The sequence below is a fragment of the Chionomys nivalis genome, chromosome 5 (assembly GCF_950005125.1).
Source record: "Chionomys nivalis chromosome 5, mChiNiv1.1, whole genome shotgun sequence".
Classification (NCBI taxonomy): domain Eukaryota; kingdom Metazoa; phylum Chordata; class Mammalia; order Rodentia; family Cricetidae; genus Chionomys; species Chionomys nivalis.
This window is the reverse complement of record NC_080090.1, coordinates 99,303,889-99,322,493: the sequence shown is the minus strand read 5'-3', so window position 1 is coordinate 99,322,493 and position 18,605 is coordinate 99,303,889. Positions and strand designations below refer to the sequence as shown.

At 49.2% G+C, this 18,605-nt stretch overlaps 1 protein-coding gene across 1 annotated transcript in view; it reads left to right on the top strand.

Moving 5' to 3' along the window:
* Window positions 1–18,605, top strand: part of Sctr (secretin receptor) — a 41,714-nt gene that overhangs the window by 8,982 nt on the left and 14,127 nt on the right. The window contains exons 4-8 of the mRNA XM_057769160.1: window positions 432–539; window positions 4,853–4,956; window positions 12,151–12,248; window positions 13,281–13,413; window positions 14,887–15,040. Coding sequence (XP_057625143.1) covers window positions 432–539; window positions 4,853–4,956; window positions 12,151–12,248; window positions 13,281–13,413; window positions 14,887–15,040 — 597 coding nt within the window. The remainder of the gene's footprint in view (window positions 1–431; window positions 540–4,852; window positions 4,957–12,150; window positions 12,249–13,280; window positions 13,414–14,886; window positions 15,041–18,605) is intronic.

Sequence of the window (18,605 nt, the reverse complement as noted above, 5' to 3'; positions counted from 1 at the left end):
GAAGAAGGAAGTCCTTTACTTGGATAGCATTGTATTTGTTTTGTTTTCTTAAGACCTCAATCTTGCTGTGTAGTTGAGGCTTATCTAGAACCTTTAATCCTCCTGCCTCCTCCCTACTGGGATTATAGGCATGTGTTACCATGCCTAGTTTTTGTGATCCTGAGGACCAAACCCAGGGTCTTGTGCATACTAGGTAAGTGCTCTACCAGCCGAGCCACATCCCTGGCCCTGGAGTTACGAGAGGTTCTCCATAGGCTCACATGCTAATCATTTGCCCAGTGCATGCAAGACCATGATTTTCATCCATATCCCAACCCTGGAAAGGCAGAGTTCAAGGAGTCATATAATAGGAACTGGGCTTAAAGGGTGGTGATGGTGGGTAGCCTTGGTCCATGCTCCATCCTAATCCAGTGCTGGGCTCTTCTCTGCAGGCTGCGAAGGGCTGTGGGACAACATGAGCTGCTGGCCCTCCTCAGCACCAGCTCAGACGGTGGAAGTGCAATGTCCGAAGTTCCTCCAAATGCTCACGGGCAGAAATGGTAACCATGAGGCTTGAAGGGCCCTGGCCAGAGGTTGCAATGGTTCCTGGATGAGAATGCAGGGGTCTCTGAGGACAATCAGTGGGGGAACCAATAAGGGGAGGTCTCTGGAGACCAGAACTGTTGCATGGTCATGCTGTGTGAGAGCAGTTTTCGGGGACACGGGAAGAAACTGGGAGACAGCGTCTTTAGGGAAGTATGAAGAAGGTTGAGATCAGTGAGATGGCTGAGCATGCTGCAGGGGCTTGCCGCCAAGTCTGTGGATCTGTGTTTGCTTGCCACGGCCTACGTAGTGGAAGAAGAGAATTGACTCCCACAGCTTGTTCTCTAACCTCCATACAGGTGTCCAAAAAAGTAATTTAATAAAGGAGGAGGAAGAGGAGGAGGAGGAAGAGCAGGAGGGGAAGAGGAGGGAGAGGAGGCAGCAGCCTTGCCCCAGTTTAGGAACCCTCTCCCCTTCCTTGGTGACCAGCTTCAGATACCCCACAGTGCCTGACGTGAGGCACTTGGGTCCATGAAGCTTAGGACTCAGGCCATTCATGCCGCCGTGGTTGGCTTGGAGCCATGCGCTGGCCCTAACATCCAGGTCTCATCCATGGCTGGCCAGCTTCCTGTTGAAAAGGGCTTCTTCTGTCTACCGACCATCTGCTTAAAGCCTTCTCTGAGCCGGCACACCTATCCTTCTGCGGCTTGACTAGGAGAAACCACTGCCTGTGGCCCCAGGGTGACCAGAGGCTTGCCTGATCACACCCCTCCCCAGTTAACTGCTTGAACTCCCGCCCACCCCATTAACTGGAAGATTTCTGAATGATCAGCTTTCCTCGCTGCAGCTTCACCTACCTACCACATGGTGTCACTGTGGGGCCGCAGGTTTACACTGAGGCCCTGCCTTGTAGGTGGTGGCCTGGTTCCTGGGTTGGTGGGAGGAACAGCTCATTCCAGGGACTCATACCTAGCCTCAGGGAGTTGGCTGGCCCAAGAGCGTGGGTCAGGACCTGTCTGAGCCTGCTGTTCACCAAGAATTCTTCTCTCCCACGGCTCTAACTTGGATCTGATTAGACATTTGCTCTCTGGCCCTCCAGAGAAGAAGGTTCCCTATAGTGTGTCCCCAACTCCAGAGAGACGTACTCGTGGACATCAGTCAGTGTTCAGGGCAACTTCTTTTTGAACAAGGAAAACACATTCTAGAGTTATTTCCTAAGTAGTTCTTTACCACAACAGTCCGTACTGGCCCAGACAGGCATCTGAGTGGCTGGGAAAACTGCAGGCTGCTTTCTGCCTTGGACAGTTCTCATGCCAGGCTTAGAACTTTCTTTGAATGTTTCAATGTCCTTGAGACATTCCTTTGATTTATTTTCCTTTGAAAACAGTACTGGCATTTTTGAAGTTTCTTGTTTAAAATGTAGTTAGCAGGATATGATCCCCCAGGCCTGTAATCCCAGCCTCCTCTGAGGCTGAGGCGAGAGGATCCCAAGTTTGAGGCCTTTCTGAGCAACTCAGTGAGACTCTGTCCCAAAATAAAGAGTAAAAGGAAGGGCTGGGGAGACGGCTCAGTTGGGAAAGCGCTTGCTGCACAAACACGAGGACCTGATCCCTACTGACCAGGGAAAAGCTTGGCCTGTGCCCTCAGTGCTGAGGAGGCAGGGGCAGTAAGATTTGGAGCTGGCTGGCCAGTCAGCTTGCAATACTAGGCCAGACTAGGTTCAGTGAGAAACCTTGTTTCAAAAAAATAAAGCAAAGAGTGGTCAAGGAAGATACTTTATGTCAGTATCTGACCTCCCAGTACACACACACACACACAGTAAAAAGGGTTAGAAATATATTTTAGTGAGAAAGCTCTTGCCTGGCATGCCCCAGGCCCTAGGTTCAATCTCAATCTCTCTCTTTCTCTCTTCCTTTCTTCTCCCCTCGCAATGTACATACTTCTCTCTCTCTCTCTCTCTCTCTCTCTCTCTCTCTCTCTCTCTCTCTCTCTCTCTCACACACACACACACACACACACGTTTCTGGGTGGGATCAGGTGCTGGTTTTAGACAGGTTCTGCCTGGAACTGCGATGCATGCACATACAGACATGCAAACTGAAGCTTCTGGGGTCTCTTGGGAAGGAATCCCTGTCCTTGTTAGGGATGAACCCCAGAGGAAGTGAGTGGAGAGAGGGGGTGGAGAGAGCCCATCCTTAGGCTGTCCTATAGAGATGCTCCATCGGCACCATGTAGGCTTGTCAAAGGCTCAGGAGTCAACCCAAGTCACAGTCAGATATCTTGGGGATGCTACTGGGTCCCCTGAGGATAGAGGGTCCTAGACAGGCAGGCAGCTGTGCTGTGCTGGGCCCATAGAGAGCTGCCATGCTTACCTGTACTGACAGCCTCCGGCTCTGGAGCCATTTCTGTCCAGTCAGTGGGCATTTGACCACCATTCTTTTCCATCCCACAGTCGCTCCCCGACTTCATTCCAAAACTTTCTCACCCCTCCCTTGAGCGCTAAGACTCTATATCCTGCTCATGCCTGCCTCTTGCGGGAAGGCTGCTTCTGGCTGGCACCAGCCTGGGCATTTCTTTACGTCACTCTGTGGTGAGGGTGATGTGGGTAAAGCCTCATTAAGACCAAAAAACTGCGCTGGGCAGAGAACTGTGATTCGGTCGGTTCTAGGCTGGCGGTTCCAGCCTCCGGAACCTTGTAAGGTTGGACATGTCTAGGGCCCTAAAGACATGGCCTTCTGAGACTGGAAGCCACTGTGGAGCGATAGGGAGTGCCCCTGATGGGAGGAGCCAGTGCTGGCACGCACCCTGGCTGTGCACGGCTGTGGAATGAGAGCAGGATCCGTACAGAGTTTAGAACCGGAACGGTCTGAGAAAAGCTGTCAGAGTGTCTCCAGCTCAGAGCCTGTTGGACCCAAACCACAAATGAGGACCTAGGCCCTGGGGTCACTAAGAGAGCGAAAGTCAGGCTCAGCAATGATTGTTAAGGGGTCACTAGACAGGATTCTCATCCATGGAATTGGGATGGCATCCTCAGTCTGCGAAGGACACAGGTCCTTAGTGACTGGGATGAAAATTCAGGTGGTCATTCAGGCCAGGGAGGGCAGCGTCTGCTGGAACCTGCGAGAGGCCTTCCCTGACTAGTGACTCCGCCCTGGCCAGTGGCTCCTTCCTGGCCAGTGGTTCCTTCCTGGCCAGTGGCTCCTTTTCCTTTGTATTGGATGATGGCTTTGAAAAGTCAGGTGGGGAACAGGAAAGGGTAGGTGTTAGAATGTGTATCTAGCACGCAGGAGGTCCTGGTAAAATCCCTAGAGCATACATGTACATATATACAAGCACACACATGTATCCCCACAGTGGGAAATTCTCCCCTCCTAGTGTACCCCATGCAGTAGAAAACAACCCAGTTCTCTATGAGAAGAGCTTGGCACAGGTCTGCCCACCTCACACCTTACTCTGCCTGTGAAGCAAGCCAGTGTTGATGCCCACGGACTTGGGGTCACACTCTTAGGTCTAGGAAATCATTACCCAAGTGTTCAGAGGAGTCAGCCTGCAGCGTTGTGCCAGGCAGGGATGGAGGACAGACAGTTTCAACTATCTCAACAGGCAGCCTTAATCGCAAGCAAAGGATTCCTTCCACGAGGGGCAGTTGCCTGACAGGCTTTGCCTCGGTGATGTCTGATGGTTTCCATCCGGTAAAACGAGCAGGACACAGTGGGCAAGTGTGAAGATACAGAACCTTTAAAAAATGCACTTGTAATGCCAGTGCCAGCGTGCAGAGGCAGGGGAATCCCCGGGACTCTCTAACCAGATGGATTAGTCTAATTGGCAAATTCCAAGCCCATAAGAGACTGTCTCAAAATGCCCCAGCGGATGGCATCTGAGGAATGGGACCCAAGGTTGACTTCTGACCTCACAGAGAGATGGGGGTAAGGGAGGGAGGGAGGGATGAGAGACTGGAGGGAGGGAGGGGGAGAGAGACAGACAGAGAGGGAGATAGACAGATAGACAGAGAGAACTGTGAGGGTCCAAGGATTCACTGTAACAGAAGCTAAGTCCTTGCCATCCACCCAGATGTCTCAGGACCCCCCTATTACATCAGCAGAACTGGGGTGCAAGTAAGAACAGGGATCCGTACGTGGTGTGAAGAACAGACCCAACCCCAATTCTCCATTTACTGAGATAATGATGTGGGCAAGTTATGTTACCACTGCATGCCTCAATTTGCCCACTTGTAAAATGGTGGTAATATTTTCATGTCACCAGAGACTGTACTGTATGGTTCCATGGCCTGATCCCCTCTACTCATCTTCCATACACTTGTCACCCTCAGGGTCCCTCTTCAGGAACTGCACCCAGGACGGCTGGTCAGAAACTTTCCCCAGGCCTGACCTGGCCTGCGGCGTCAACATGAATGACTCCTCTAACGAGAAGCGGGTAAGCCTGTCATGTGGCACCCGGGCCCCCGAGATGGGTGAATGCAGGATGAGGTCCTAGACAGGACGTGGAAGTCAGAGAGGACCTGGGGCCAGGATTATCAGCATGTACCGTCACATCTAGTTCATAGGGTGCGGTGATGGAGCCCAGGGCTCTGTGCACTCTGGGCAAGCAGCGCTCAACAGGCTGAGTCCCATCTCTGCTCAAACTTTATTTTGGTTAAAACCCTCCCCCGTCCACTAGCTGAGGATGACATGTCCTGCTTGGCTTTTCCTCCTTCCTTCCTTCCTTCCCTCCTTCCCTCCCTCCCTCCCTCCCTCCCTCCCTCCCTCCTTCCTTCCTTCCTTCCTCTCTTCCTTCCTTCCCTCCTTCCTTCCTCTCTTCCTTCCTCTCTTCCTTCCTTCCTTCCTTCCTTCCTTCCTTCCTTCCTTCCTTCCTTCCTTCCTTCCTTCCTTTCCTCCTTCCCTCCCTTCCTCCTTCCCTCCCTCCCTCCCTCCTCCCCTCCCTCCCTCCCTCCTTCCTTCTTTCCTTCGTTCCTTCCATTCTTTCTTTTCCCATCCCCTTTCCGGGCATGTGTTACTAGAGTATTGACAAATGTCAGTAGTGGACTTAAACTGATAGACTAGGTAACAGATGCCCCTTAAGTGTCTACAGTGTCTAGGGCACCTACTCACAACAAAGATTGCCAGACTGTGGCCTTGGGCCATGAGCAGCTTTCGCAAATGAAGTTTTGTTGGTACAGAGCCAAGTCCATTAGCACTGCAAGGCTGCTTCTGTGTGACAGGGACAGGGCTAAGTAGTTGTGGGAGACCGTGTGACACCTTGACTCTAAACTATTTACTGTCTCTTCATAGGAAACGCTTGCTGTCAGCTGAGTAGAGGGCACAGCAAGCAGGTGGCATTGCCAGGCCCCAGGAGAGAGAGCAGGGGTGTTCCCGGACTCTGAGCCCTCTAGGGCCAAGGCACAGCTGCAGATGTTAGAAGCTGAGGGAACAAGGGTCACATGAGAACTCCTGGGAATCAGGGTCATGCTGGGGTCAGACCTCACACATATGAAATCGGGGCTCAAGGTCACTTAGTACTGAATAGGACAAATTATTCTGCCAGGACACTTCACACAGTCAGCGTGTGCCTTCTTGGGCTCCCATGAACTAGTGTAGGCAACACAAGACCAGACTGCCACCCTCAATGGTGTGCGCCTTCCTGCGCCAAGTTTCAAATTGAAGGAAAGAGCATGGTGTAGTGGCTGAAGGAAGAGCGTGCTGTGGCGGCTGAAGGAAGAGCGTGCTGTGGTGGCTGAAGGAAGAGCGTGCTGTGGCGGCTGAAGGAAGAGCGTGCTGTGGTGGCTGAAGGAAGAGCGTGCTGTGGCGGCTGAAGGAAGAGCGTGCTGTGGTGGCTGAAGGAGAGAGTGCGGTGTAGCGGTTAAGAACTCGGGAACTGGGATTGCACACCAACAGGCTGACCCAAGAACTTGTCAAATTCCACAGATCTCTTTCTTTCCTTGATTTTTTTTAAAGCAGTCTCAGACAGTCCGGGCTGGCCTCAATCTCCCTAAATAGCCCAGAATGGCCTAGAACTCCTTTTCCTCCTCCCTCCTCTCCAGAGTACTGGAATTATAGGCTCACTACCCCGTGCCTGACGTATGTGGTGCTAAGACTCAAACTCCGAGCTTTTAACCTGCTAGGCAGGCATCCTATCAGCTCTCCGTCATCTTAGGAAGGGGAGGCTCCACCCCTACTGAACCAGTCATCCCCACTCCAGCCCCCCAAACTGCTGCCAGTCACAACCATTTCACACCCAGGCTGGCCTCAAACTCCTTATGTAGTTGAGGTAACTGTGAACATCTGATTCTCCTGCTTCCATTGTGTTGAATGACAGGTATGTGCACCATGCCCAGTTTATATGGCTGGAACTCAGCCACGTCCCAGCCCCACAGGGTTCTTTGGTGTCCCAGACTTTAGGGGTCATTAATCTAAGGCCTTTATACTTCTCATCACCCTGAGAGGTGGCCTTTGACTTCAGGGACAGTTGCTGAAGGAGGGAGGCTCCACCCCACACAGTTGGCCTCACATGGAGAGTCATCTGATGCCAAAATGTCCCTGTTTATTCTGAGTGGAAATCTACACGCACGCAAGCTTCCTGCACTAGGGCTCACGCAGGGAGTCTTACATTTTATCTTGTCAATCATGCTGATACTTTCCTCCTAAACTGTCAACACTCTACCACCCCACATGCTTGGCTTTTCCCGTGCACTCTGGGCGAGGCAACCGATCGCTGTCTTCCCAAAGCACCCAGATTCGTTAAGGTACCTCCTAAAATAACACGCTCGCACTCATGACTTCCCAATGACATGGCCACCTGTTCAGCGCATTCTATTAGTGAAAGAGAAAATCAGCCCATTTTTATTTTTGGAGGCTAACTCATACCTCAGAGTTCCTACCATCTGACCCTGCTGACTCATGCTGAAGGGTGGATGGCGCTGGGGGAAGAACCACATGTCGAGGGGCTTCTGAATGCCAAGCATTGTAAACCCAGACCATCTCGTACCTTCTTCCCGTTCTCAACAAGCCTGCAGGGGAGAACATATGATTCCCGCTTTGAAGATGAGGAATCTGAAGCTCAGAGAAGTTGAGTCATTTGCTCAGGGGCTGGCCTTCTTGGTTTGGAAGCTTGGCTTGTTTCCCTCCTGTGTACCGTGTGATGCTGCAGAATGTGGGCCGTTCCCATCCCAAGCCCTAGCTGTACTAAGTCAGGAAGGCTCCCTGCGCAGATCTGGTGCCTTAAAGCTGCAATTCCCCTTTTCATTCGCTTACTAATCAGCACTCATCGACTGTGGAAAATGCCAGCACAGAAGAGGACGAAAAGAACTTACAACTCTGCTCAGAACCAGGAGACCAAGGTCTTGCTGGCACGTGACACGTCTCCTTACCACGTGATGCATCTCCTTACCATTTTTTAAAAGAAATTTTGAACACATTTTTTGTTTGTGTTGTGGGGGAGGGGTTGGCTTCTGTACCCCGACTCAGAAGACCAGTGGGCACTGCTGCAATCTGTTCTCTCCTTCCATTATGTGGAACTGAGCACTGAACTCGCACCATCGTCTGTCTGAAAAGTGTCTTCCCTCGACAAGCAACCCTACCAGCTCACCGCAAGCCTGTTTTTAATGAAGATAAGAAATTGAACCCCACAGATTGGCTGATACCTTTTTCCCCCAAGACAAGGTTTTGTGTACCATAGGCTAGCCTCAAACTCACTATGTTACACAGCTCCATAGATTTTTAAAAAGTGATTATGAGGTCTAATCACAGGATATACAAGTGCAGGTCCCAGGCAAGACCCCCAGAATGTGGTATTCAATTTAAAAACAAAAATATTTTGCCCAGATAGAGAATTCCAGTGGCTTGCTTTATTCCTTTTCCGTCAGGATTTCATGTAGTCAAACATAGCTTTAATCTCTGTGTGGCCAGGAAGAACCTGAACTTTTGACCCCTCAACCTCTACCTGCTTGTTCACCCCCAAACCCACTTTCTGAAGTGCGGGGGATGGAAGCCAGGGCTTCTCACATACTACATAAGCAGTCTGTAAACCGAGCTCCAGCCCCAGCTACCCAATCACACTGATCACGAAAATTTCCACCTATCATAATTCAACCCTTCTGTCCATATAGCTGAAATCACACAGTGCTCCAAGTCTGTCTCCCGTTTTTGTGTGCACCGAGAACAGGCCCTGACTTCTTTAAAATCTCACTGAAAGCATCACTTTAACCCTGGAAGAACATTAAAGATACGTAGGTGAGCCAGGCGGTGGTGGCACACACCTTTAACCCCAGCACTCGGGAGGCAGAGGCAGGTGGATGTCAGTGAGTTTGAGGCCAACCTGTTCTACAAGAGCTAGTTCCAGGAGAGACTCCAAAACTATAGGGAAACCCTGTCTCGAAAAACCAAACAAAAAGACATGTAGGTTAAGATAGCATACAACATTCTACTGTTGGGCGCTGGAAGCTTCCATCACAGTCGTTCTGTAATGAACTTTATGGACAACACAATGGAGAAAAGGGCTTCATCCAGGCTTGATGATGTTCACACAGAAAAAATGAATGTAATCTTAAAAATATCTTTATAAGGGGGCTGGAGAGATGGCTCAGAGGTTAAGAGAGCATTGCCTGCTCTTCCAAAGGTCCTGAGTTCAATTCCCAGCAACCACATGGTGGCTCATAACCATCTGTAATGGGGTCTGGTGTCCTCTTCTGGCCTGCAGACATACACACAGACAGAATATTGTATACATAATAAATAAGTAAGTAAGTAAATAAGTAAATAAATAAATAAAAATAATAAAAAAATGTCTTTATAAACAAATTTTTTTAAAGGATTTTTGTGCCTCAGTGTTCTCATGGCACTGGTTCTGGGAAACCTGTGTATACCCAAATCTGAAGCTACTCAAATCTCTTACATAAAATTGCATAATATCCACATGGCACCTATGCACACCCTTCCGTGTACTCGAAGCCACCTCTAGAGGACTCAGTGCGGAACGTACCGTGGGCGCTCTAGAACAGTGGTATTGAGTCTCTAGGGAATGAGAACAAGGACCAGTGTCTGCACATGTTTGGGACACAAACAGCTTGGTTTTTTATTTTTGCACTTATTTATCCCATGTTGGGAGCATGTGTCATGGCACATGTGTGGAGGTCAGGGGACAACTTACAACCTGGTTCTCTCCTCCCACCATGGGAGTCCCAGGGGTAGAATTCAGAGGGTCAACCTTGATGACAAATACCCTTTTCCACTAAGCCACCTCACCGGCCCGGAAACAGCTCCCCAACATTTTATTTTATTTATTTATTTATTTATTTATTTATTTATTTATTTATTTTTTGTTTTTCGAGACAGGGTTTCTCTGTGGTTTTGGAGCCTGTCCTGGAACTAGCTCTTGTAGACCAGGCTGGTCTCGAACTCACAGAGATCCGCCTGCCTCTGCCTCCCGAGTGCTGGGATTAAAGGCGTGCGCCACCACCGCCCGGCTCGCCAACATTTTAAAATTGTGGTTAATTGAATATGTAGACACAGAACCTGTGACTATGGAAGGCTGACTCAGTTTCTTAGGATTAACTCCTGGAGAGTTGGTCAGGGGCTCCTTTGGTAGAGTGCTTGTCTAGCGTGCAGGAAGCCCTGGCTTCCAGCCCTGGCACCGTGAAAGCCTGGCAGGGTGGCACACACCACTTGGGAGGCAGCGTCAAGAAATCTAGTAGTTCAAGGTCACCATCAACTACAGAGCAAGTCTGAAGCCAGCTTGGTAGCCACAAGAGAGACCCTGTCACAAGATAGAAGCGCCCATCTCAAAGGCCCTCAGTATGTATCTCCACATTCTTTTCTTGAAAATTGAACCAGTTTTCATTCCCACTGTACCCTCACCTTTGTAGAGTATTATTAATTTTAAAAACTCTCAATTTGGTTGTTAATATTACCACTATTTTAATGTCCATTTCTTTGACCCACCTGGACTATTGTACCTGGGCCTAAATGCAGGTCTTACCTCTTTTTGGTTCAGTATTTCTTTCTACTGCAATACTTTTGCATCAGTGTGAGGAGGCGGTGACTGAGTAAATGTCACACCACTGGTAGTGTAGGCCATAGGTCGAGGCAACGCTCCTCTGCTTCTTCCTTGTAGTGCTGTATAGTAAAGTGCTTCTTTTTGTCATTTAGAGATATTTTATTTTTATTTATGTGTATTGTACATATATGTGCATATGTGTAGGCACCCTTGGAGGTCAAAAGAGTGTGTCTGTTCTCCAGGAACTGGAATTACTTACAGGTGGTCGTGAGCTGCTTGATGGAGATACAGGAACCAAACTTGGGCCTTCTAAAGAGAAGCAAGCTCTCTTGAGTGTTGAGTCACTGCTCCAGCCCCTGGGTGTCTCATTTAAGACACCGAGCACCAACAAACTTGGCCGTTTTAATGAATGAAGTGAATGAAATGGTGACGGGTGTGGAGAGAGGTGAGAAATAGGCAAGGGATGCAGAGCAGGCTGCAGAGGGATGGTGGGAAGAGGAGCTTTATTTGAAAATGGCAAGGCATTGCATACAATTACAACTTTCCTACAGACAACACCTTCATCTAGAAGACTAACTGATTTTAGCTGGTTCTAGAAAGGAAGGAAGGAAGGAAGGAAGGAAGGAAGGAAGGAAGGAAGGAAGGAAGGAAGGAAGGAAGGAAGGACTAATAGGTGGACCACAATAGCTAGCTACCTTCAGGGCTACTTAAAAGGATTTGGAGCTAGGTTTGGTGGTGCACACCTTTAATCCCAGCACTAGGAGGCAGAGGGGGAATCTCTGAGTTAGAGGCCAGCCTTGTCTGAGGACAAGGACAGCCAGGAATACACAGAGAAACCTTGCCTTTGAAAACAATAACAATAACAAAACAAGATTCGGGTGGGGACTGATATCACACACCTTCAACGAGTGCACTTAGAAGGTATAGGCAGAAGGATCGGGAGTTCAAGGTCATCTTCAGTTATACTGTGTTCAGGGCCAGCCTGGAATATGAGAGACCCTTTTTCAGAATAAAACAAGAGCTGGAGGCATAGTAAAGTTAAAAGAATGCTTGCCTTGTGTGCATAGAGCTTTGTGTTTGGTTCCCAGCACCATACAAACCAGGCATGGCGGCACACACCACCTGTGATCCAAACACTTTGGAAGTGGAGGCAGGAGGAGCCAGAGTTCAAGGTCATCCATGGCCTCATAGAAAGTTTGAGGCTAGCCTGAGATACATGAAACCCTTTCTCAAAAAAAAAAAAAAATTCTGCCAGGCACGCCTTTAATCCCAGCACTTGGGAGGCAGAGGCAGGTGGATCTCTGTGAGTTTGAGGCCAGCCTGGTCTACAAGAGCTAGTTCCAGGACAGGCACCAAAGCTACACAGAGAAACCCTGTCTCAAAAAACAAACAAACAAAATTCCAGTATTTTGCATTATTGTATGCCAAATGCCTTCCTCCAAAAGCAGTGAGGAGCTTGTCTCTGGAAGTAATCCAGTAAAGTCTTGCATTCATAGTGCTGGTAAAGAAACCACCAACAGGCATCAGAATAGCAGTCAAGATTGTCAGGACCAATGCTGCCTCAAGCTTGTACCCTGGGACACAGAAGGGCTGGCTACGGCTGGATGGGCAGGTAGGGCTGACCTGTGCCTCTCTCTGCAGCATGCGTACCTGCTGAAACTCAAGGTCATGTACACTGTAGGCTACAGCTCCTCCTTGGCCATGCTCCTGGTCGCCCTCAGCATCCTGTGCTCTTTCCGGTGAGTCCCTCAGCCCTCAAGTCTTCCTAACTACTCGGGATGGAAAGAGGGAGGTCTTGGTGGGCTGCCTGACCATCTTGTGAAGCTCAGGATAGCTATAAATGTGACTCAACACAAAATCAGAAACTTAAAATGGATTTTTTACAACTCAAAAAAGCAGCGAATTTGTAGATGACAATGTGCTGATACAACGTCATGCAAAATGAATGTATGTAAACATGTGTAAGTCCTCCAATCCAGAAGGCTGCAGTTGGAGCCCTGGATTTAATGTGCACACCAAGACAATTCTTTGTTCAGTGCAGTCCAGAGAAGCTGAAAGGTTGGACACTTCCTATTTAAGCTTCCTTGAGGGTCGAGGGTGTGGTTCAGTTGGTAGAGGGCCTGCCTAGCAAGCGCAAGGCCCTAGATTCAATGCTCTGCTCTGCATCAACTGGCCATGGTAACACATCCCTGTGGCCACCCCAGCTGGAGGTGGGAGGATCAGAAAGTCATAGTCCTCCTTGACTACATAGGCAAGCGGAAGCCAGACCAAGGTGCATGAGATCCTATCTCAAAATGAGATGACGGCGGGGAGGACCAGCAAGAAACCTCCAGCCCCTAGAGCACAGAAGAAAACCCAGGAACTGGTGGCAGTGGTTGGTCAGGGCTGAAGACAGGTTGCTGTTACAAAACTCGTGATCGTGTTATCTGTTCTGCTCCGTTCTAGTCTATTTTGAGTCATGGTCTCACCACGTAGTCCCTACTAGCCTAGAACTTGAGATGATCCATCTGCTTCCACTGCCAAAGTGCTAGGTTTACAGGCATGCACCACTATGCTTGGCTATCTTTTCCTTTGTGACTTCAGTACAGTACAGGGTGCACCGGGCACCTAGAGACCTATGCCCTCATGAAGGTTCTGTTAACAGAGAGCTAGGACCTGAGGACTGTGGCGGGGCTTTGGTTTCCTCATGCCAGGGGAGGAGCAGGGCAGGTGGACCCCTCAGAACACCAGCCCCTCTCCATGGTCTTGCAGCCCCACATTCTCTCTGACAGGAGGCTGCACTGCACCCGCAACTACATCCACATGCACCTGTTCGTGTCCTTCATCCTGAGAGCCCTGTCCAACTTCATCAAGGATGCGGTACTCTTCCCCTCGGATGACGTCACCTACTGTGATGCCCGTAGGGTAATGTGCCTAAGTGTCCTAGACTGACCTTGGAGAAGATCAAACCCTGTAGCTTATCGTCCTCCCTGCAAGCATCCATTAAGATTACACAGATGCCCCAGGAAGAAAATGGTGTTTGGCAGGACATGGAGGTTCCAGGAGGTTCCGGAAGGTTCAATAGGGTTCCACAGCCATGGAGACATGATGTCAGTCATGTGTGTGGGGAATTGGTGGAGGCCTCTGTTAATTCCCAGTGCTCAGGAGTGGACCAGCCACCCTGGGAACTAGAACTGCGGTCAGACTTCCCTGGACTCCTGCCAACTCCCGAAATGGCAAAGTCTGGAGCAAGCTGCCTGGTTATTGGAGGGGGAAAGTGCATTCATGCCTGAACATCTGCACACCCAGGCTTCTAGAAAAACATCATTTCCCTAAGTGATTTTCTTCCTCCCACTGTCTAGATGTCGCTTAAGCCACTGCACTCACTCTGCGTGTCCCCTGGCATCCCTGACCGCTCATCATAAGCAGCTCACTGATGAAGACTCCTAGTGACCCAGTCTTGCCCTCTGTCTGTCCTGCCCGGATGTGGGCCTTCAACCTCAGGCTTTCACCTCAGGGTCGCAATATGGGTGCTGCACCTCCAAATTTCACATCCATATTCTGGGCAAGGAAGAAGGCTGCAGATTAAACAGTTTATTTTCATTTTGAGAGATTTTGCTTTTTTATTTATCTCCCAGAAAGTACACGTGCACACACACGTGCAAACACACACACTCAGAAGAGGAAAAGCAGTTTTGTTAATTTTGACTTAGCACCCCACTCTCTCCCTAGGCGACAATGTTCTCCTTGGAAAATGAAGGTGTTGGTCAGTACTGGGTGGTTTTCTCCGAAGGAATTCAAGGCTCAGGGCCAGTTCACAATTGGAATCTACTTCCTGATTTCTGGCAGATCCTAGGTCAACCTCACTGGACCTGGGGGCTTGCAGTCTCTAGAGAACACTGTGGGCCTGGTCTTCTGACCAAGGAAAGCTTCAGGAGAACCCTTGAGTGTGTTCATTCCTGTGTGTGCACATGCTTATGCATGAGTGTGTACATACATGCAGAGATACGAGGTCAAACTCAGATAGCCTTCCTTAGCCTCTGCTTCTTTTATTCTTTGAGACCAGGTCCGTTACCAGCCCAGAGCTCCCCAAGTCTGTTAGGTTGGCTGGCCAGTGAGCCCCAGGATCTGCCTGTCTCCACCTCCCTAGGGCTGGGATTTCAAGCTTGTGCTATCTGCCTTTTAAAAATGTGGGTTCTGGGAATCAAACTCAGGTCCTCATGCCTGTGAAGCAAACCCTTCACCCACTGAGCATCTCCAGAGCCCTGTGGAGACAGTTGTACCCCTTGAGTTTCACTCTAGACCTGCCTCCTACCAGGCGGTGCTGGTTTCTCTGGGAGTAGTTACCCAGGAGAGGCTCAGCCACCCAGCCCCGGCTCATGCGCCTATCTCTTCCAGGTGGGTTGTAAGCTGGTCATGATCTTCTTCCAGTACTGCATCATGGCCAACTATGCATGGCTGCTGGTGGAAGGCCTCTACCTTCACACGCTCCTCGCCATCTCCTTCTTCTCTGAGAGGAAGTGCCTGCAGGCCTTTGTGCTCCTCGGATGGGGTATGTCTGTCCATGGTACTGTGCGTGTGTGGTTTGCAGGAAAGGATGCTAAATTGAGAGCCAGGAGGACTTGGTTTCTAATTGCAGCTTCATCCATCTACCCATCAATCTGTTCACCAAACCATCCACCATCTATCTACCCACACATCCACACCCACCTATCCAGTCATGTATCTATCCACCCATTCACACACCCACCCACCATCCACAGACTCATCCATCCATCCACCCATCCATCCATCCATGCACCCCCTACCTGCTCATCCATTCATCCCCCTATCTACCCAACCACCAACTCATGTATCCTCTCCTCCATCTGTTCACCCATCCATTCAACCTGTAGAGTATGCGCAGAAAGAAACCAGGGATTTAGTGTCTGGTCCCAGACCCACATTGAACTAACTGGTGTAATCTTTGACAAATTGCTGGATAGTTAACCCTCTGACCTCGGGTTTTGTTGTTTGTTTTGGTTTTTGCCTTTCAAATGTGAAATAAGAGGTGTAATTTAGCTCCAACTGAATGCTGAGCATCCTGAGCTTTTTCCAATTTTATTCCGCCCAGCACTGGTCTCATCTTCCACAGATTCTTGTGTCCTCTTTATGTTTGAGTTCAGGAGACATGGCTCAGACAGACTTCAGTAGAAAGGGAACAGGCCGGCTCACATAACTGATGAGTACATAAATCATCAACTTCACACAAAGCTGTATACAGGCGTTAAATATTTTTCCTTCTGCTTTTCACAGCCATTTGTAACAGTGGCTTTATTCACACTGTTTTGCATGTTATCACCAGGAGCTTTGTGGGATGCCTGCTCCTCACTAACAGGCTCCCATAACACAAAGACAAGGGACCTCTGAGAGCACACACACACACACACACACACACACACACACACACAGTTGTCCCACCCTTCTCTGAACTGCTCTGCAGTTCATTCTGGTTGAGTCACATGACTCTCACCCATGTGACTGAGATGACCACAGGGCTCTGAGAGAACTGAGTGCACCATGGCCATAAGCCTCTCAAACCACCTGGTTTCCGAAGGACGTTAAGGATTTAATTTCTAAGAAAGAGAACATGGCAGCGAGCCAGTTGTGCAAAGGCCCCACTGCATATTTTCCTCCTTTCCCATTTCTTGAACACTTATTCCAGGTGGTGGCTTCCTGCTTTGCACTGGTCACTAAATCAGTTCACAAACCTCCAGAAGTCACTCAGAGACTTAAGCTCAGAGATGGGATGCATGGGCTCAACTCACACTCTAGACAAGGGTAGATTCAGGGTTACCCGACAGTAACAAACATCCACCCACCCACCCACTCAGTCACTATGCGCCAATATCCATCTGTCTATCCATCCAGCTACCTACTTATGAAAACAGTATATACCCACCCATCCATACTACACACATACACCTCTCCACATAGTCATTCACACATCCACACACCTCTCCATACATCCATCTAACCATCCATCTGTCCGTCCACCCACCTACCTATCTACCCATTCATTATATTGATTTATCACACAATAAGGTTCTAAGTTGAATAAGGTTCCTGGGAGTGGTTCCCAGTTTCATTTGGTTTCTGCCTGGCGCCTTTACCTATGAAGTGTCCCTGCAGGGGAAGCTTTCTTCTGCTGTTTCTGCTTGTCTAAATGTCTACAGGCTAGAGTCTCTTCTCTCCATCAGACCAGCAGGAAGGCTGGCAAAACACACTGTGCCCTCCTGCTCCAGAACTTCGGCCTGTTTAGCACATGACCCTTGACCATCAGAGGCTTGCAGAACCATGCAGGTGTCTGCACAGGCGGGTAATCCCACGGGGACCAGGGACTTGCCTTGACTGCCCCTGATTTGGAAGGCAGCTCACCGAGCTCCATAGCTCTAATCTGTCAGGCTTTGAGAAATCTGTAAGATCAGGACCATGATTGATTCAACATTAAGCCGTTCTTTGTGCTCAAAACTCACAAAAATACAGGGATTAAGGCTGGGGGTGTGGTCAGTTGGTAGAGCACATGCCTTCTGTTCATGAATCAGCCTGGTTGGTGGTGTACACCTGTAATCCCAGGATCGCAAATATGAGGCCACTCTCTTAGCTACACGGTGAGTTCAAGGACAGTCTGAGCTACAGGAGATGCTGTCTCTGTGTATATTTACTAAATCAACATAAAGGTTCCTGATACCACATTGCCAACCCCATTACCCCCAGGACTTCAGTCAAGTAAGAGATGGAACAGTGTTCGGGACTGGGCCAGGGTCTCCTGCATACTACACAGATGCTCTACCACTGGGGCACGCTCCCCAGCCCCACTCTTCAGTTCTGCTGATGGTTCCTTCTAACGGTTTTATTTATTTATTTATTTATTTGTTTGTTTGTTTATTTATTATGTATACAATATTCTGTCTGTGTGTATGCCTGCAGGCCAGAAGAGGGCACCAGATCTCATTACAGATGGTTGTGAGCCACCATGTGGTTGCTGGGAATTGAACTCAGGACCTTTGGAAGAGCAGACAATGCTCTTAACCTCTGAGCCATCTCTCCAGCCCCCTCTGAGCCATCTCTCCAGCTCCTTCTCCTAATGTTTATCCTCATGTTTCTCCCTTCGTGGGAGGAGGTGCTCTTGAGAGGGGTATGCGTGTGCATCCCAGAGGACAACCCAGGCATCATGTCTTGGAATCCATCCACCAGGAAGATGGGTGCTGAACTTTCCAAGTGCTAGGTGAACGGGTGCTCAGGCTCCAGGACTCTGCTTGTCCCCTCCTCCCCAGTGCTGGGATCACAAGTGTGCTTCACCTCCCCTCCACCTCCTCAGTGCTGGGATCACAAGCACATTTCACCTCACACAGCTGTTTTTCAAGTTCTGGGAGTTGAACTCAGGCCCCTGTGCCTGCAAGGCAAGCATCTTATCAACTGAACTATCTTCCCAACCCCCATTCTCACATTTCTAAACAACATACCACTCTTTCTTGATCTGTCCAACTGAGATATTATTTTTGCCTTCTGATGGAAAAGCTACAAAACTCCTCATCCACACCTATATTCCTAGTTTTCACAGCTGTGACTCAAGCCCACATATTCATTTGCATATTCAGTGTGTACATTATCAGAACTGTGAAAATACTGCTTACTGCTGAGCCAGTGGCATGCAATTATTTTGTTTTCTATTTATTTAACTTTTTCCTAAAGTCATATTTTATCTGTACATTATCATTGTTTGATACAGATGTGATTTACCCTTTGGGCTTAGGCAGAGTCAGGGTCCTGTGAGTGACTTAGAGTTTACAGAGGGAATCATCTTCCCCAACCACTAGCTGCATTTGGCTTCCCCTGGTGCCTTTAAATATTTTCTTTTATAATTATATGTATGTACCTGTGTGTGTGTCTGAGTATAGTATCTATGGAGGCCAGAAGAGGGCTTCAGATCCCATGGAGGGGGCATCCAGGCAGTTGTGAGCCAACCAACTGGGTGCTGGGAGCTGGACTCTCTGAAAAAGCAGTGAGTAATCTTAACCACTAAGTCTCTCTCCAGCTCCTCTTCCTCCTTCGTGTACTTAATAAGTGTCTCTCCC